This window comes from Pangasianodon hypophthalmus, chromosome 8 (genome assembly GCF_027358585.1).
Source record: "Pangasianodon hypophthalmus isolate fPanHyp1 chromosome 8, fPanHyp1.pri, whole genome shotgun sequence".
NCBI classification, from domain to species: domain Eukaryota; kingdom Metazoa; phylum Chordata; class Actinopteri; order Siluriformes; family Pangasiidae; genus Pangasianodon; species Pangasianodon hypophthalmus.
Window position 1 is genome coordinate 4,620,072 of NC_069717.1, and position 19,892 is coordinate 4,639,963.

A 19,892-nucleotide genomic window follows, 5' to 3' on the forward strand; every position below is an offset into this window, starting at 1 on the left:
AGATTTCCGTGGGAATTCCAAGAGAATTCCAAACATTTCTTGGCTGGAATCGATTTTTCTCTGAACTATCTGCTAAAAAACAAATGACGCAAACCAAAAATTGTGAGAGTTAGGTGATTTAAAGCTCAGATGTTCTTTCTCGAATGAAAGAGAAGAATGAAAGGGCTTTCTTTTAGAATAGCAAATGTGTTTAGAACGATTTCACTCACTGATCCCAAACACAGCCTACGTACATTACGCAGGTTTTATTGATGCTCAGTAAAGCCACCCACGATCTGCTCCAGCCCGGTTGAGTCTATAATGCGAGATTGTGTGTATGTGCGTGTGTATATACACTGATCTGATCTCTGCTTTTCAATGGATGTGAATGAAGAGTTAAGTCTGTTGTTGAATGTGTAGTTTTTGAGAGGCTGTGAAATGGCTTTGCTTTCCTCTGTGCATCACTTCATTTTACTAAAACCGCTCTAATCCTCAATGGATAATCTGTCAAATGGCTTCCTCGCGTGTCCTTCTCTCCACACACTCTGCCTGTGTTCCTCTTCTCACTGACCCACATTTATAAAACGTCACAAATTAGAAATGTACATCCTAATGTACAGTTGTATAGACAGTTATACGGAAAGTGAGAACCTGCCCCTAAATCCCTAATCTTACTTAAGACCTGTGATAAATTTGAGGCTTATGAGTGTTTTCAAAGAATTAATGTAAGTATTTTCTGCTCATATTTTTCTACACTTGATAAACAGCTGCATCTGAAACCTCCTTATGGAGATTTATCTGTGCATATTAGTATGCAGAAGCCGAACACTGCTGGATTAAAACCTATCAAAGAAGAATTATCATACAGAATTATGGTCATTGTGATTAACAGAAACCTGCTAATCCAAACGCCTGGCACTTTTTAGGACTTATGGAAAAAGGTTCCATTTAGTCTGGGAATGAAAAGGCCAGAGAAGTAGTTAAGTAAGCAAGTAAGTAGTTATGTAAATGAATCACGTCCACCAGCCTGAACTAGCTGTAGTGCATTGGCAGGCACATTAGCAGTTTTTTTTTTTTTTTTTTTTTTTAAGTATTCCTTTAATGGAGAATTACTTAGCATTGTAATTAAAGCCATGACCAGGCTGAACCTGTGTCTGAAAATATGGCTTTAATGGGTGAGGTGTTAATGCACCTACAGCTTAAACTCACATTTTTAAAATTTAAATTAGGAAATTCCAATACATGAAATCAGTTTGGTGTGAGAAGCGGATCCATGATGTAAATTAGGGAAGTTTGAGTAACAGTTATGGCAAAAACATGCGCACTTTGAATTAAACAAACTTGAATCTTCTTTCATTTGAATTGCATTTTCATTATGATTCAATTTTTGGCTCTTCTTATTAATTAAACCTACTCAGCTAAGAGTGACAGTGTTGCACTTAGTTAAAGTAGATGGTTACCATTAGACTGTTTGAACTATCTAACCAATCAGAGAACACTGTGACAGTTTTCCAATCTGTAGACAGAGTAACCTAGGCACAGTTTTATACTATCATGTCATATTTACTTATTTATTCATTGAATTTAGTCTAACAGTGTATATATTTAAAATCTAAATCACATCCAAGTAATGTGACTAAGGAACAAATTTATTTTGATTAAAAAATTTGCACATGTAAATAGCCTTTTTATAATTTTACTTTTCCCTTACAACAGAATGAAACACAATCTGTACCATGGTAGAATTTTTTTAATTACAATTTTCTTTTAAAATTTTATTAAAGTATACAAATGAGGCAATAATTGCGATGGATTGGCGTTCCATCCATGGCGTATTCCCACGTCATGCCCAGCATTCTTGGGATTGGCTCTGGATCCACTTCAACCCTGACCATGCTAAAGCGCTTACTGTAGATAAATGAATAAAAAAGAGGTAATACATCATTATATATGTCCAGATTTACATATACTAAAAAAATTAATACTAAAAAAAAGAATAATAAATGATATTTATTATTATCAATAAATGAATTTATCAAAATAGTATTATTATTTTATTGATGTATTCAAAAATACTAGTTGTATGATAAGATTTTATTTTGGGAAAAACAGTCTCCACATCTGGCTTTAGGACCTGGAACAGTCTAGTGTGCGAAATGAAATGACTGAAAATCATAATGTCAGTAAACAGCAGAATCCCAGAAACAGATGATCTTCCAACATGAAATATTACCTCAGCTAAGGAAATGTCTGCAGAACAGTAGGCTTTAAGAAAAAAGCTTAAAAAGCATCTGTTGAACATGAAAAAAAAAAAAGAAAAATACAAGATTTGTTAGATGTATTTGGGATAACAGTATGTATAAATACAACGTATTTACATCAATAGTTAATTTCTTTTAACTCACTGTTTAAGTATAAAAGTTACTGATGGAAAATCAGATCTAAAAACTGACATTTTACTATGGCCTTTAAGTTGATAAAATGCTAAAGTATAATTAAATTGGCTAAGTTACTGTGATAATAACAATATTTGAATTTTTAAACAAAATAATTGTGATCATCATTTTAACCATTATTTCAGATTTATATCCTATGTGTCTCCTGTTTCCAGATTCCTCAGATCAGCTACGCCTCCACAGCCCCAGAGCTCAGCGACAACAACCGCTACGACTTCTTCTCACGGGTGGTTCCTCCGGACTCGTACCAGGCTCAGGCCATGGTGGACATCGTGAAGGCCCTCGGTTGGAATTACGTCTCCACACTGGCCTCCGAGGGCAACTATGGAGAGAGCGGCGTGGATGCGTTTGTTCAGATCTCTCGAGAGGCAGGTACAGTAATGCCCACAGCAGAAACGTCTCAGTTAACAGTTCTAACACTGCTTCTGTAAAGCTAATCTAGTGAAAGGTTTGATGACACATCTAAATCCTAAATGGGTTTTTTTTATTTTGTCCCTCTATACCAGGGGTGTCAAACTCAAATTCTGCCCAGACTACATATATTTTACATATATATCTACATATACAATATTTTCATGAGCCTTTGAAGGGCCATAAAATTAAGCATTGGAAAAAACAATTTAAAAAAATGCAGGCAGATAGTAAAAAAAAAAAAGTCATCTAACTGTAATATTCTGACTAGATGAAACAAACTGAAACTCTACTTTGTGTGTGTATCTGCTGGGAAAGTATATTCTTTCTTTTCCTTTGCTTTAATGAAACGTTTTCACTTTGTATGAAGTGTAGCACACTAATCAGATTTTTGCCATAACTATGGAAAAGATTAGTTGAGTAGTCCTACTGGTAAACTAATAAAAATTAATAGCTGTCTTTTGTATAGGCTATATAGGCCTTTTATATAGGCCTTTTATAGGCCTTTTATCCTTTTTCCAAATATATATGAAAATATATAATGGGAAGAAAGAGATTTAAGAAGAACTCATACTGAATTCTATCTTGTATGCGAAGAATATGTGTCCTTCATCTCCCATCCCACATCTTCCATCAACATTTCTTTTTTTTTTCAGCATATTTGTAGGTCTCTATCCTGGGTGATTCATTTTGGGATTTGGAATGAATCACTGAGTCTCAGTGAAAACCAACACCTGATGCATTTCTGAGTCATCTTTAGACGGGTGTCTGACTTCAAACGCAGCAGACAGGTGTTGATTTTAACACGCTGTACACGCTGTACAGTAGCACGTGCGCAATGCAGGCGGGTTGCTACGTTAAAGGTCTGCTGTGAATTCTAGGTTGAAACTGTTGAGTAGTAGTTACTATGGGCCATTTCAATATTTTTGCAAGCTCGGGTGGGCCAAATGAAATGACGCAGCAGACCGTATTTCGCCCACAGGCTTGAGTCTGACACATGGGCTCAACAGGAATCGTTATGAGGTATATGGAAAACTCTACAACAGAGAGTTTTCCTTTGAGATCCCCTGCACTAGGGATGGGTGATATGAGAAAAATATCATATAGTGGAACTTGAAGGCATCTCTATGATAATATTATGATACACTCATATATTATATATCAATAATGATATTACATCACCATATTGCCTAGCCCTACCCTGCACTTATATAGTACCTACAGAATCCTCGAGCTAAGCTGGCTAGCTAGCTAATCTCTCTAGTTTTAGTTGTTAAGGTGTATTTTGGCAGGTTGGGCTGCTATTTATTTATAGGTTGCTGAAAATATCATAATATATAGAAGAATCTCAGATACTAAGACCCCACTAGTGTCCTGTGATAAATCTAATTTACTAGCAGTTAACTTCCTAGCTAGTTATTTTGGAAAGCAAGTGGACATGAGGGCTTTTCCTAAATTTAAAGAGAGATCCTAAGGTAAATGTGCTAGCAGTTAACTAGCCAGGTAACTGTTTGGGAAAGCAGGAGGGCAGGAGGACTACTGACAAATTCAAAAACAGATCCTAGGGTAAAGGTGCTAGCAGTTAAATAGCTTAGCCCTGGCAAAGTAGGAGGACATGAGTGCTTCTGATAATTTCCAAAAGAGATCCTAGGGTAAATGTGTGAAAGTTCCTAGATCATTTTTGGCATTGTATATGATTATATATAACCATTATATATATAACCATTATATATAATGGTTTAAAATGATACGTACAGGGGTACTTTAAAGCAGGAAAAAGCATATATATATGCCACACACACACACACACACATATACACACACACATACACACACACACACACACACATACACACGTGTGTGAGAGATCTGATTGAATTTTAGAGTAAGTGATGTTAGATAAATGGTCCTCAGTTCCTGTTCTGATGCGCCCCCCCATATATATGTATGTATACAGTAGATATACACACACACATACATTCACACACGTGTGTGTGTGTGTGTGCGTGTGTGTGGGGGCATCAGAACAGGAACTGAGGACCACTTATCTAACATCACTTACTCTAAAATTCAATCAGATCTCTGACTGGGTTATTTGGCTGGAGGCATTTTGGACTATTTGGACTAGAGAGATAAACTAGATAGATGTCCATCCTGCACTCATCTCACAGAATGCAGCTGAGTGCTGTTTTTACTCGTCTTCATTTCACTCCATTATTGGCTTTTCAACTCTAGTGGTTTTACTTTCCTTGGGAATTAATGTTGTAAATAAGTCATATTTACTACAAGTGCAATAAGTAATATTTATGACCTCATTCTATATTTCCACCTCACTGATTCAAAGGACATTGTCTATAGAGTAATATGTGACTTAGTAATAGGAAATAGATTGTGGAAAAGAGATGGTACATGTCCATGTATGTGGAGGAAAGAGGATTTGAAAAAATGTCACTGTCACTGTCAAATTATTTTCAAAGGTGTATATATGTATATATCACAATTATTGCCCTTTCTGAATGTTGCAAAAAGATTTATGAAATATTGAGGAGTCATGATAGGTTTATTGGTCGAGAACATGATAAATATTGCTTTATTATTATAATAATGTATTCTATTTATATACTGCCTCAGACTCTCTGTACAGAAAAGAAGAGAAGAAAAAAGGGAAAAGAGAGACAAAAAATGACAAAACGGAAAGGGTAAAATAAATAAATTCCCCAACCAGAAGTGATGAACAAGATAGACTAGGCTGAGAATTTATTTTGTTTTATTGTGCATATTCAAATGGTCTACTATGAACTGGATTCCATTTTGTCTTTTAGCATTATTATTCTAATCATAATAATATTTGCGATAAACAATTCACTCACCACGTAATGTAGTTTGTTAACAGACAAAAATTAGGACATTATATATAGAGAACGATGGCTTAAGTACAATGGTTTAATATAGAATTAAATTGTTGTGATGTGGTCACAGGTGTGTGTGTGTGTGTGTGTGCATATATCAAACACAGCCAAACTCAGCCAAACAGATTTTAGAAACTATTCATTTTATAATGCACTATATTTATAGCAACTTCTGTATTGCTTTTTGTTCTTATCCTGTATCACCTTTACCTTATTTTACCTCTAACACTTCATATTTAACTCATCAGCTAATTATATGGCAGTGTCTTGAGCTAAAGTGTCACTGCTCTCCAGGCCCAGATCAGATTTGACCCTTCTTAACCTGCAAAGTCTTTTTTCGATCTCAGCTGAACCAAATTAGCCAGCCTATTAATATCACACCCAGCACTGTACGTCCCAAAGAGCCTGAAAAACATGGCCGGAACATCTGTATGCATTTATACTCGTCTTCTCATAACTTCTCTGTGGTCATTAATATAGATTAGAGCAGGTCAACATCAGTGAGACAAATTTCAACATCAGTGTCCATCTTCTTGTGAGACAGGAGGCCTGTGCATTGCTCAGTCTATGAAGATTCCCCGAGACCCCAAACCCGGAGAGTTTGACAAGATCATTAAGAGATTAATGGAGACCCCGAATGCTCGAGGGATCATCATCTTTGCCAACGAAGACGACATCAAGTAAGTCCATCAATGCTCATGTACCGTCAGCACTGCTAGCCTAATCGAGCCCAGCTTCCCTTGGGAACAGCGCCTCATGAGGTGAAAAGTGCAGTATAATTTTTCCATTATATTAAAGTATCATTGGGAAAATTTGCACTATACTGGCATAAACACTAGAGACTGTTGTGTGTGAAATTCCCAGGACATCAGCAGTTTCTGAAATACTTAAACCACCAACAACCATGCCACGATCACGACCATGCCACAAAGTCAAAGAGATCACATTTTTCTTCATTCTAATGTTTGATGTGAATATTAACTGAAGCTCTTGACCTGTATCTGCATGATTTTTTTGCGTTGCACTGCTGCCACGTGTTTGGCTGATTAGATAACTGCATGAATGTGCCGGTGTACAGGCATTCCTAATAAGTGTAGAGTGATTTTTATATATATATATATATATATATATATATATATATATATATATATAGAGAGAGAGAGAGAGAGAGAGAGAGAGCACAACCACAGTTGCACAAACTGTTCTAATTCTATGTGTTTTCGACAGCCTTATCATCTGTTCGGAAGGGTTTCTACTGTAAATACACTGCTGTTTCTATAACTTTGACTCTGGTGAGGCAGTTGTAAGACAAATGTGCATTACTTGGCTTGTTTCTGCACCTGTTATAGCTGCATGAGGGTATATTGTGAGTGTATTCGTAGACAAAAGAGGGAAGATTTGGTTTGAAATCATTACAAGCATAATTAGAATGGAGTCCCTTTGATGCTTTGATAGGCTAATAAAGGGGGCAGGAAAATTAAATTAGGCATTGAACTATGAAGCAGAGTGAAGAGCATGATGGGTAAAATCTGTGCATTAAACAGAGAAACAGATGGGTCCGTGTAGATTTGTATTTATGAATATTGATACATATTATGTTGGTAATAAAACAGTAGATATGAAACTCAGATTCAGTCAAAAATATATATTTTATGTCTAAATCTGATTCAATATACAGTATGTTGCATATATTAGACTATATATGGTGTTTTGGTGTGCTACTTGCACAATGTTCTGCTTTTTACCCTGATTAAAAATGAAAACAGTTCACCAAATGAGATATTTAAAATTTTGCGAGCTTGATTTATGCGATGCTATAACACAGGAACTTGACCTAGCATACAGCATGTGCTGAATCCACTTTTAAAATGTCACTTTAAGAGGGCAGAGGTATGAAAGCTGCCAGCGATTACAACCTTCCTGATGTTATCGCTGCCATTCACTGACTTTTGACATATTGAACACAGGTACTGTGACACTGTTGTTTCGACAGCACTTTCGTTGAAGCCTTGACAGGCTCAGTGGCCAAAAGTAGCAAAAGATGAAAAGCTGTAAGTGGAGATAGAGAGATGTAAAACGTTTACCTTCAGCTACAATGCCGAGGAGTGACAGACTGTCAGTCTGTGGGTCAATGGATTCAAAGCCTCAATCTTGAATTGAAGAAGGTCATCATTTCACACGGCTGGCCACCTGAGCCAGTGAGCTGAGTGTAAGAACAATTTCTGAATGTAACATCTAGCTCGAGAGAAAATGTTTAGGGATTAACTGCGGCTGTCTCTGAAAGTGTCTGGAAAGCATCAGGTTTTTGCAGGGTGCATATTTCTCCTTCTGAGACAAGATGAGATGATCAGTGTGTGATCAATGGTACTGTGGATGAAATATACATTTTAAGCTGAAAAAGGTCAATATTATAAGATTTAAAGTGCACAATTGTTTCTGTGCACAATCATATGGTGCAATAATAATAAAAAAAAAGCTTAGTTTCAAGAAGGCCAAGCCTCCTTCTTTACCAAGACTGACAGAAACAGAGGCCCTGGCTCCTTCTTTACTAGAACTGCCGGAAGCAGAGGCCACGCCTCCTTCTTTACTAGGACTGACAGAAAGAGAGGCCACACCTACTTCTTTACTAGGACTATCAGAAACAAAGGTCACACCTCGTTCATTACTTTGACTGACAGAAATAGAGGCCATGCCTCCCTTTTTACTAGGACTGCCAGAAACAGAGGCCACACCTACCTCTTTACTAGGACTGACAGAAACCGAGGCCACACCTCCTTCGTTACTTCGATTTTATTCAGTTTTATTTGTATAGCGCTTTTAACAATGGACATTGTCACAAAGCAGCTTTACAGAAATAAATACATTCAGGATATAAATTGTAAGTGTATGAATTTATCCGTAATGAGCAAACCAGAGGCACTGCACTGACAGAAACAGTGGCCACGCCTCCTTCACTCTTACTGATAGGCACAGAGGCCACACCTTCACTGAGACTAAGAGACAGAGAAGCCGCACATTTTTTTAGTATAACTGACGGACACAGAGGCCATGCCTCTCTCGTTACTGGGACTAATGTGCACAGTGGCCACACCTCCTACACAGTGACTGACACGCACAAAGGTCACCCCTCATTCACTGGGACTGAAGGGCAAAGTGAGTCTTCAGTGAGCCTGACACGCACAGAGGCCACACCTCTTTTATTAAGACTTAAAGGGAGAGATGCCCTGCCTCCTTTACTGAGACAAACAGGCACAGAGGCCACATTACCTACACTGGGACAAATAGGCACAGAGACTAATAGGCTTTCTTTCTGTACTTGGACGGACATACACAGAGACCATGCCTCCTTCACTTGGACTGACAGGCACAGAGACCACGCCTGGGATTGACTGGCACTAAGGCCACACCCACTTTGTGTGGACCGATAGGAAGAGCCTATAATGTGAGAGAAATGCACAGTGCCAGAGGATATTAGTGATAATATTTCTCTATAGTGATGCACATGGTACTGAACGTTTTGAATCAGTGTAGCTGTGCTGTAAATATTGAGCCCGGTGCATTGATTTGAATCAGTGAATCTTTAAACCTCTTTGTACCCAGCCCTGTGCCTTCCACTGTTTGCTGATGAAGACTTTAGTCTGTGTGACATGCTGCTGACAGCCTTTCCACCACGTCGGCACGGACAGACGTGTGTGCTGAAGTTTCACACTCATTAAAGCTCGCACCACTTAACAAGCACTGCGTTTTGACATGACGAGAACCGGCACTCACCCTGCTACTGGAACAGAATTCAAATCAGATATAATTAGGGGCCGATTTTGAGGGAATCGCTGTCTTCTGTACTGAGAAGCCAGAAGGCCAGTTCCTGATTTGTTAACAAGCTCTCGTGGATGTTCTGCTGGATCACAGTTCAGTCGGTTGTTCTGCTGAATCGATATGGCACTCGTTAATGAGGCAGGACATAGTGGCCCACTGGACATGCTCCATAATGGCCACCCTTGCTCCACTTCACTGCAAGGGACTCAAAGCATACTCAGTATCTGTTTTTAACACATAAGCTTCTGGATTTTTGTTTTACTGTTCTGTAGTCACAAACATAAGCTATTTTTGTAATTGATTTATTATAAAACCCTCATGTTTGATCCTGTGTTTGTGTTACTAAGGTGTATTCCCGCATAATGCCGTGAGTTTCTGGGACCCTGTCCTGGACAAAGCTCTTACTAAAGATGAATGAATGAATGAATGAATGAATTAATTAATCTATTATAAGAAATGAGTATAGTTTTGTCAAACATTTTTCTCAAAGAAGACAAAAGCATTCTTCACTTCTTGTTTCTTCTTATTGTGTGGAAGTAAAACAGTTTACTGTGAAACACTTTATATTAATATTCCCTTAATTAACATTATTTACTGCATTAGTAAATACTAACAAAACACAAACTTCATAATTAATACACTAAGTAATGTTAACAAAGTAACAAGTAAATTAACACGTATTAATTGTTTGTTTAAATGTTAATGAAATCCACCTGCACTCACTGATTATTCAACTCATGACTAAAAATAAATGCACATAAATTAGCGAGAAAAAAAAAACAAACTTACAGCATGCTCCTAAATCTTGATCATTTATCAAACTCTGCTTCAGAACTTGCTTCAGACTTAGTTCTGAATTTTGCCAGTTAACAAATGCAAATGTTCTTTAATGCAGCCCATATAGCATTTTTTCTGTCAGGTTTTTTTTTCTGATGTCAAATATAATACTATTTTTAAATATTGCATACGAGACAATTTAAAAATTAAAACTAAAAAACTAATATATCTTAGAATTCCATTTGATTTCTCTGTCTCCTTGGCATAGGCAGGTACTAGAAGCAGCTAGAAGGGCCAACCTTACAGGCCACTTTAAGTTTGTGGGCTCAGACAGCTGGGGAGCAAAGAGCGCCCCCATCCTGGACAATGAGGAAGTGGCCGAGGGAGCCGTCACCATCCTGCCCAAAAGAGCCTCTGTGGAAGGTAAAGATGCCTCGAAATTTGTGCAGATTGCATATTACCATAACACTTACATCATTATAGGTGGGCTAATGTTTGATGCCATGACCAGTTATGCTAATTTTCACTAAGTGTACTCTAGTTAGCGTATGTTTTATGATAGATGGTACATTTCCTACTTTATGAAAACTGTCAGAAAACTTAAAGTTACAGCCTTACCACTGACTTCACAAAGCACTTACCTTACAAATCACTGACACTGGAGACTCCTTCCTTAATGTTAAACAAACATCTACACGCAGCATATTGCATACAAATCCCCAGATAAGTTGTTACTATAGAAAGGATAACGTACTAGAACGAGAGCAGCCGGCACTACTGTCTGAGCTGCTGTTGTAGAAAATTAATCCACACCTTCTTACCATTCAGATTATAGAATTCAATAGCACAGTGCTGTAATAGAATGTAATACTGATTTCATAAAGCGTTGTAACAATTCTCATTAAGGATGTGTGTTAACATCTATCATGAAACATGTCATAAAACATATGCTAACTAGAGTACACTTAGCTTGTGATTTCATACATTATGGCAGTTATCATGACAATTAGCAGTAATGTTATCATGCTATACTGCTGTAAAACTGGACGTAAACTGTAATGACAACTCGTAGTGTATAACATCTTCCATGACATGTTCATGACGAAATAGCATGACGAAGTATGAACGCCTTTGATTTATTTGGATCGACCATATTTTAGAGTTGTTTTTATTTTTCCAGTATCAGATTTCAACCTTTCTTCCATTGACATTTCTAAACAGTATAGCATTGTGTTATTTTCTAACCCTTTAATTCGCTCAATTTCAGTCTGGATTTCAGGCAGTGCTGGTTCTCTGTGTCTTTTGCTCAGGGTTCGATCAGTACTTCACATCCCGCTCTCTGGAGAACAACCGCAGAAATATCTGGTTTGCTGAGTTCTGGGAGGATGACTTTAGGTGCAAGCTGACACGTCCAGGCATCAAGCTCGATCCGGAGAAGAAGAAATGCACAGGTAAAACAAATCGTTCCTTTTTTCTTTTTTTTTTTAAAAGCTAATCTCTACCTTTTTGTGCCTGGCATAAAATGTGTTTTTTACTTCCTTCAAAACACTGTATACTGTATGTAAATTGATATTAGTGTTAAATTCAAACTCTCAGTTTGTCATTAGTGTCAAAGTTTAAAATTCTCCAAGTGATATATAATGTGATTGAGTTGAAGCTGCTTCATTGAGTGTACTAGATTAGATTCCCCAACATTAACCTTGATCAATGGATATTGTAAAGCTTGAGTCACTATGAGCAGAGATGGCTTAACTAGAGACAGCTACTACTACTTGAAATATGAAAATGGCTGCTGTATTGCATAAGTCCCGCCCCTCCATTAAAAACAGCCTCGTTAGTTCAAACATTACCAGAAAAACACTGACTTATCAGATTCCTATGCTGAGTCATGTGCAGATATAGGATAGAGTACATGGCTCCATGTGTAACAAAGAAAGTAGCCAAAACAACCCGAAGAAATATGTTTTTTTTTTTTTTTGCATGCTATTTGAGCTAAAAACCACACACACCATTTATGCTTGAGATGTCATCCTGTTGATCCATTTCTGGGTTATGGGTCTCTCCCCAGAGCGTGGTCTTGTATGTCTGCAAATAACTACCCAGGAGCGTCATCAATATGGCTGCCGAGTGGATAAACTTGACATGAAGCACTTTGCATTAAGTCACTAGTTTTGGTTTGGTCCTGATCTAACTCTCTTTTGGAAATGTTTGTATTCAGCTGAGTCTCCTCTATATTACCCAGCCGTATTGAATCTGTCCACATTGTAGCAAGATTTTTCACTCTTGATCATAATGCACCACTCTGGCTGCAGGATTTCATTCCAGCAGAGCAGGAGTTATACCTGATTCCATCTGTTTAATCAGTTGTTCCCAGTCGTCAGATGACTGATGTGTTGTATCATGTTTACCTCCTGTCACACTTCGTGGATAAGATTGGACACCCCTATGCAGTGTTTGTCTCAATTTCCACGTCAGAGTTTGATGTTTTTTCAGGTACTCTTTTTCTGGTGGAAGCCCCTCTGCCACTTATTGGGGCTCATTTATCAAACTAGATGAATAGATTTATTTGTAAATCGCACACTGGTGCATTCACACAAGAAATGTGGTATTCATTAAAATCCTGTTAGTTGGGAAAAATGGCTGTGTCCTACGAGAGCTCCTGAGTTTGTGGAAATCTGACTGAGGTGTAAGAGTATACAATAGAGTCACATTAAAGGGGAAAGGGGCTAGAACTGTACATTTTTTAGGAACAGCATTCATCTAGCTCATTAAAAGGATGACGAACCCTTCAAGGTTATATACAGAACCCTAAAAACAGAGCCTTCACTTTCAAGTAGAACCGCATTAGAGAGCTAGAGCCTTTCACCATCTGAAGAACCCTTAACGAACATCACAGTCTCTCACAGTCATTTTATTCTCTACAGAATTTGATTTTGTTTGGAGGTTTGGGGTTTTTTTTGAGCTGGAAAAAGAATCCTCAAAGATTTATCATACCTGAAAGCAGTTACTTTGATGTTTTTTCCTTCTTTTTAATGTTTGTTCTATCGACTTTCCTCTTAGTCACACACCATAAAAACATTTTGTTGACATCTTTGAATAAATGTGACATTTTTTTTGGCATTTTAGTGCTGATTTATTTTTAATTATCCAAAAATAACCCTTATATAAAACAACTCCAGTGGCGAGGCTACGCGATAATTCAGAGTAAGTGACAGGAAGGAAGAAATAGTTTTGTCTCCAAGTGCAGACTATGACAGCGTGACAGTGAAGGTTGACTTCAATGGCCTTTAATTCTCTCTTTGGCTTACTCTGCTGATGCTTATTCATTCATGTCTCACCTTTCTGGTTGTCGATCAAAATTTATCTCTCTTTCCTTTATTTCACTCTCTCTGTTTCCCTCAGGTAAAGAGCGGATCAGCCGCGACTCAGCGTACGAACAAGAGGGGAAGGTGCAGTTTGTGATTGACGCTGTTTATGCCATGGCACACGCTTTACACAACATGCACCAGGACCTGTGCCCGGGGGCGACGGGGCTCTGTGCTAAGATGGACCCCGTAGAGGGACGTTTACTGCTCAGTTATATCCGCTCTGTCAACTTTAATGGTGAGTCCGGATCAGGATTCCAGGCCAACACACACACACATCTTTGCTTAGAGTTGAAATGCTAGTAAGACAGAATCAGATATTTTAGATAAAAGCACCTGTATTTTTTTGAGTAATAGAATTTTAGAGTAATAATTCATTCTAACATTTACAGTTATTTTTTTTCTTTTCACTGACAAGCTTTTTTTCATTTCCTAGTTTCAAATCTCTTCACACAGTTAGTTAGGATAATGAACTGTGAAACTGCACCAAACTCTCATTATTTTTAAATGTTTTGACACAAAATGCATGCACTGAAAACAGTTTTTTAAAATTCCTGCATTAATTTTGCACTCAAGCTCGACAATCAGCAAAACTGTGTATTTCTTGAGCCTAATTTAGCATTCATTCTCATAAAAAATGGATCAAATCAGCAAGGCAAGAGATGTTTGAAAATGAAGTTTTTATAGCAAAAAGTGATATTTCATCCACACTATGCACTGCATACCATCTACCAGCCAGTCAGCTGCTTCTCAACAACATATCAAATGACGTTGATCTGTCTTTCAACATCATGCCATTAAATGTGTCGATGGAGCCAAAATGGAGTCAAAAATGTGTCAAACTGTTATAGAACCACTCATTGAGCCACTTTCCTTCGTTGCCTCCCTGTTCTCTTCTTGAGTCTATTATGGACCTGAGTCCATATTCCAAAGGAGCCATTGGTAAAATTTATTCTGTAATCAATTCTCATAACCTGGAACCCCTAGCTCAATTAAAAAGAAAATGGGAGGTGGAATTAGATATAGAACTCTCAGAAGACATGTGGCAGTCTGTCTTAAATAATATTTATTCATCTTCAGTTTGTCTAAAACATAGAGTAATTCAATTTAAAATTGTTCACAGACTGCATTGGTCCAAAGTGAAGTTAGCCAAATTCACACCAAATTTAGACCCTAACTGTGACAGGTGTGAAATAGCTACGCTATCTCACATGTTTTGGCTTTGTCCAAAATTAAAAGATTTCTGGCAGTTGGTATTTAAATTTCTCTCTGATACATTAAAGACATGTATAGAGCCTGAGGCCATAATTTCAATATTTGGTATCATACCACGATCCTTAAGTTTTAATCAAAGTAAGAAAAATCTGATCGCTTTTACTCTGCTTTTAGCCCGGAGGTTAATACTGCTCAAATGGAAAGAAAAATCCCCTCCAACCTTCAAGCAATGGCTTATAAGGACTTACTACATTATATGGCCTTAGAAAAAATACGGCACACTATAAGAGGCTGTACCAACATGTTTTATATTACTTAGCAACCTGTTTTGGATCAGATAAAGAAGATGGACCCCTCAGTTATCTCAGAGGAGTAGAATTTTTTTTCTTCATATTAGAAAGCTTAAATGTATAATTGTGCAACAGGGGGAATTGTTGTGGGTAGGGATGTTATTTATAAAATGGAAAAGATGTCTACCTGTATTATATGTCTCATGTTTGACAAAATATTCAATAAAAATACTTTGGAACAAAAAAAAAACTGTTATAGAACCACTGATGAGTTGATAGTCTATAAATGACCTCCTAGACATCATGAGCTAGAAACTGGACTATCTAAATAAAGTAAAAGTAAAAATGGACATGCTGTTGGTGTATATCAATGATTCTGTGAAACACAACCAGGGGGTCTGTGATTATATTTATTATTTACTTCTTATCAGCTGATTTGACTAGACAGGAAAATTGAATGGATTATAAACAAGTAGAACTATAAATAATGTCAATGTGTTTCAGGAATAAAAAGGTCCACGAGCAGACCTTTTTAAAGGCTTCACTGAACAGCCAGAATATTATTGCACACAATTAAATAATGTTCACAGATAAATATGTACTAAGGCAGTCTGTAGAAGCGGTCCTTGGTTATAAAGTTTTTGAGAACCCCTGGTCTATAGAGTAGCACGGTGGCGCAGTGGGCAAATCCAGAGTCCCTGGTTCGATCCTGAACTTGGGTTAACGTCTGTGTGAATGTGTTTTGTGTTGACGTTGCATCCAGGGCGTCATTCCCAGTGTTCCCCGGGATAGATCCACTGTGACCGGACCAGGATAAAGCACTTACTGAAGATAAATAAAATGAATGGTCTATAGAGTGTGTATAGAATATCTGCTAAACCTCACCAACCACAAACTGTTAACATTTAAAAAAAATATTTCTGCCATTTTCTCCCCTAATTTAGTCATTTGCATATTCACAACCACTAGTGAGCTCTAGCGAGTGCTAGAGCACAACAGCTACCTACAGGCTAGTACGTGCTTCCTGTGAGACATTAAGTCAGCGCATCTTTTTGCTCATTTTGCTTCACAGGGCAATGTAACACACTCAGAGGAACACGCTTACTGCCCTCTTCCACATACCTGACTGGTTGACATGGCTGCTTAGTGATTGACACGGGAGAAAGTAACGCTGTCCCTCCCACCAAGCCAGTCTTGCTCTCTTGGACTCTCGGCCACGGACATCTGTAGCATCGTCAGGATTTGAACTCGCAAGCTGACGATTAGTTGATAGCAGGTTGAAGCCAGTCATAGGTACAGACGAGTTTAAGACTGTAGAGTGTCTACAGTGGACTATCCAAATAAAGTGCTATTAAGAAGTTCAGGTTTCATGAAGTTCTATGTCCAAGTCATTAATATTGTGACTTGAGGCAAATGTAAGTGCAGGAATCAACTTATATACGTGCATCACTACATTCTCAGAACACTAATGAATTTCATTGTTTGCTGGAGGTCAGTGAGGTTGTGTTGTGTATAGTGCAGACTTTCATAACCACCACTCTGCCCTGCAGTACAACTTTATCTGAGTAACACTCCTGAACTGAGGCTAACTCTGCACTCCATTACCAGAATTATCTCTCTTTCACTCTTCCCTGCTGTTCTTCTTTTCCCCTCTCTAATTCTGTCCGACTCGTCTCGTCCCCCCCCAGCATTTATAAAATGTTATTTCTCCAGCCACACTTGGCCCTGGATTTCTAAAGGAATTGTCCATTAAGTTTTTTTTTTTCACCTTAGGAAAAAGGAAACTCACTCTCCGTCTCTTTTGTGACTGAAAGCCTGGAGCATCCGAACAAGGAACATGCATTATTTCAGAAGAGAAAAAAAAAACCCATAAGGAGTCCCTATTTTTATCCTAAGACTTCAAATGAGGCTTAAAGAAAACTGCTGTTCCTTCAGCAGTGACTGAAGCTGCTTAGCAAGATGATTAGGAACTACAAATCTTGTCAAATTATCACAGAATAATTGATGTGACCGAGTTGGTCGTCCACTTGGGATCAACGTAGTGAAAGGGCAAAAATCGCAAACCCTCACGACACCCCTGTGCTCCTTTCCTGCTTAGTTGTGTTTTTTCTTTTTAATGTAATCGGGCCCAGAATAGACTGTGTATGCAACATTTATCAGGTTAAAGTATGCATGAATGGATCCTCCATATACAGCAGCTGGTGTGCAAGGAAGACGTGAGAGAACATGGAAAGCTCAGTGGGATTGGAGAGAAAGGAAAAAGAGGGGAGTCCCTCACAAATACCGCTTCTTATTGCTACTGCGAGGGATGAGTGTGTGCTTGTGGTTTTGGGGGAATCGTGTTCGCAGCTAAGTCAGTTAATTATATGGTTCTAGACGTCTATTTTAAAGGTCAAGTAAGGGGAAAGTAATGTTTGTGTTATTTTAGAAAGTGCAGCACCCAAGGGGTGCCAAGACTGACTCAAGAGTTAAAACCTGAATTATATAAAATTCTCCAATCTGATTGGTCAGAAGGTGTTGATTAATTTCTGACGCAAAATGGAGGGGTTTGTTGTTTCACGGTAACATGACAAGCTGTGATTTTTTTAATTATCTTAACTTCAGGATGGTGAGAGAACGAATGTTTACAATTTCTATAGTGTAAGTGATAACAGGAACTAACTTGTTTAGCGAATGTTCCAGAACATTAAAAGTATGTATAAAAGGATAATAAAAGTATGAAGAGTTGTTCATTAATAAATAAAATTTCAAACTGTTTGTAAATTGCTGAAGTATAAGAAGAATAAAAACACAATTCAGGCATTCAAATCATGTGGTAAGGTGGTAGGGTAACACAGATATTTTCAAAATGCGGATAGTTTTTACTCTGTAATTTCCTTAATCTACAGAGTACACAGAGATTTCCCGTGTTTTGAAAAGACCTGCGTTTCATACGCATGAAGCTGGCAATGCTCAATATATTAAAGAGGTAGAATGATTTATTACTTTTCTATCGTATTCAAACGGCATATGGGTAGAGGTTAGCTTGGTTTAATTACGTTGGTGTGGAACGTCTCATACAGCAATCGAGCAAAAGTTTGATACGTTGCTTTGCAACATTTGCTTGAGCCAGAACGTTGATATTCAACGTATAGAAGGTGCTGCATATAAGTCACATGTGAACGTTCTTCTGTGAGACTGGGTTAGTTTAATTCCTAACATAGTCCAATGTATTCGGTTTTACAGTAAAATTATTGCTGGTGATCATCCTTGTGGAGCGAGCTTCCTTGTCTGAGACTTTATTAACAGAGAGCATGAAGACTTCGCAGGTGAAAAGGCCCACTTGCTTATATTATATGTTTTGCTTTCATATTTTATTATCTACTTCCTTTTGAATGAATATGTTGACTTGATAACCACGAGTGATTTGCTGATTATTGTGAAATGTCAAACAACAGAGTGAAAATAACACGACTTTATAAACACAAAGCTGATTATTGTGAAATGTCAAACTATAAAGTAAAAACCACGCACATTATTAGATAACCTAATCCTAAGCAAGATGTTTTTCTATTTCATATTCTTGTTTTTATCTAGAATTGCATTTTTTGTTGTTGTTTATTAACAAGCCAACATTTTTTTCCCCCGAACTGTCGTTTCTAAGGAAATGACACTTAGCTTTTTATCTGTGTAAAGCACATTAATTATGAATGATACACTTTCTTTGTGTTGTTTGCAGGCAGTGCTGGCACCAGTGTCCTTTTCAATGAGAACGGTGACGCTCCGGGCCGCTACGACATCTTTCAGTATCAGTTCAGCAACACAAGCAGCCCAGGATACAAAGTCATCGGCCAGTGGACAAACCACCTCCGAATCAACGTGGGTCTGCTTCCTGTTTTATAATATAAAAAAACTTATTCTGCATCAACTCCAAAAACAACACAGAAGTCCTGTATAAGCTAAAACTGATAATCTTATGCATCCTATTTCTGTTTTTATGTATGCTGGTCTGATCAGGAGGTCAGTGCATTACAATGCATCACACATACACACTGTGTGAGGTACCACAGCATGCTAAAAAATGCATGGCTAGACCTATAATTAACAAGCCACAGGCAAGAGTGACAGGAAAACACTGAGAGGAGTCTTGAAAAAGAAATGCATAATGAATTATACTTTATACATGAACAGTATTCAGATCAGAGAGAAAGGCAAATATTATTAATTATGTTCATGCATGATCATATGATGAACATAAGGTTGGATTCAACACCAATAATAATTATCAATAAATACAAAATAATTAGAGGAGCCCAGTACCAAATGACCTGGTTTCAATTAACTAATACAACACACTCTTAAGTAAGGAAGTATACACTTATTGTTTTAGGAAAATAATCAACGATGAGGTGGTGTGATGCGGCCCAACACAAAGTTACCGCCCTGACGTTTATTATTTTCCTGTAACAGCACTTCCTGAAGTGTTTTATTCCTCACAGTGATTTACTAAAGAGAAAGATCAGAGGTAAAGCTGTAATTTTAAGTTTTCCAACATTTCTTTTTCGGTTATTGTCATATTAACTTCAAGAGAGACAAAAAAGAGAGGCTGGTGAGGGAAAGATTGTTCGTAGCTGCTATAAAGTAAGTGATAATAGGAACTAACTAGTTTCATGAATGTTCCACAACATTAATGTA

The 19,892-nt window shown here is 37.6% G+C and overlaps 1 protein-coding gene across 1 annotated transcript in view; it reads left to right on the forward strand.

Moving 5' to 3' along the window:
• Positions 1 to 19,892, forward strand: part of grm6a (glutamate receptor, metabotropic 6a) — a 65,578-nt gene that overhangs the window by 28,666 nt on the left and 17,020 nt on the right. Inside the window, exons 3-8 of the mRNA XM_026928341.3 lie at positions 2,591 to 2,807; positions 6,300 to 6,435; positions 10,617 to 10,771; positions 11,659 to 11,799; positions 13,751 to 13,951; positions 18,937 to 19,076. Coding sequence (XP_026784142.1) covers positions 2,591 to 2,807; positions 6,300 to 6,435; positions 10,617 to 10,771; positions 11,659 to 11,799; positions 13,751 to 13,951; positions 18,937 to 19,076 — 990 coding nt within the window. The remainder of the gene's footprint in view (positions 1 to 2,590; positions 2,808 to 6,299; positions 6,436 to 10,616; positions 10,772 to 11,658; positions 11,800 to 13,750; positions 13,952 to 18,936; positions 19,077 to 19,892) is intronic.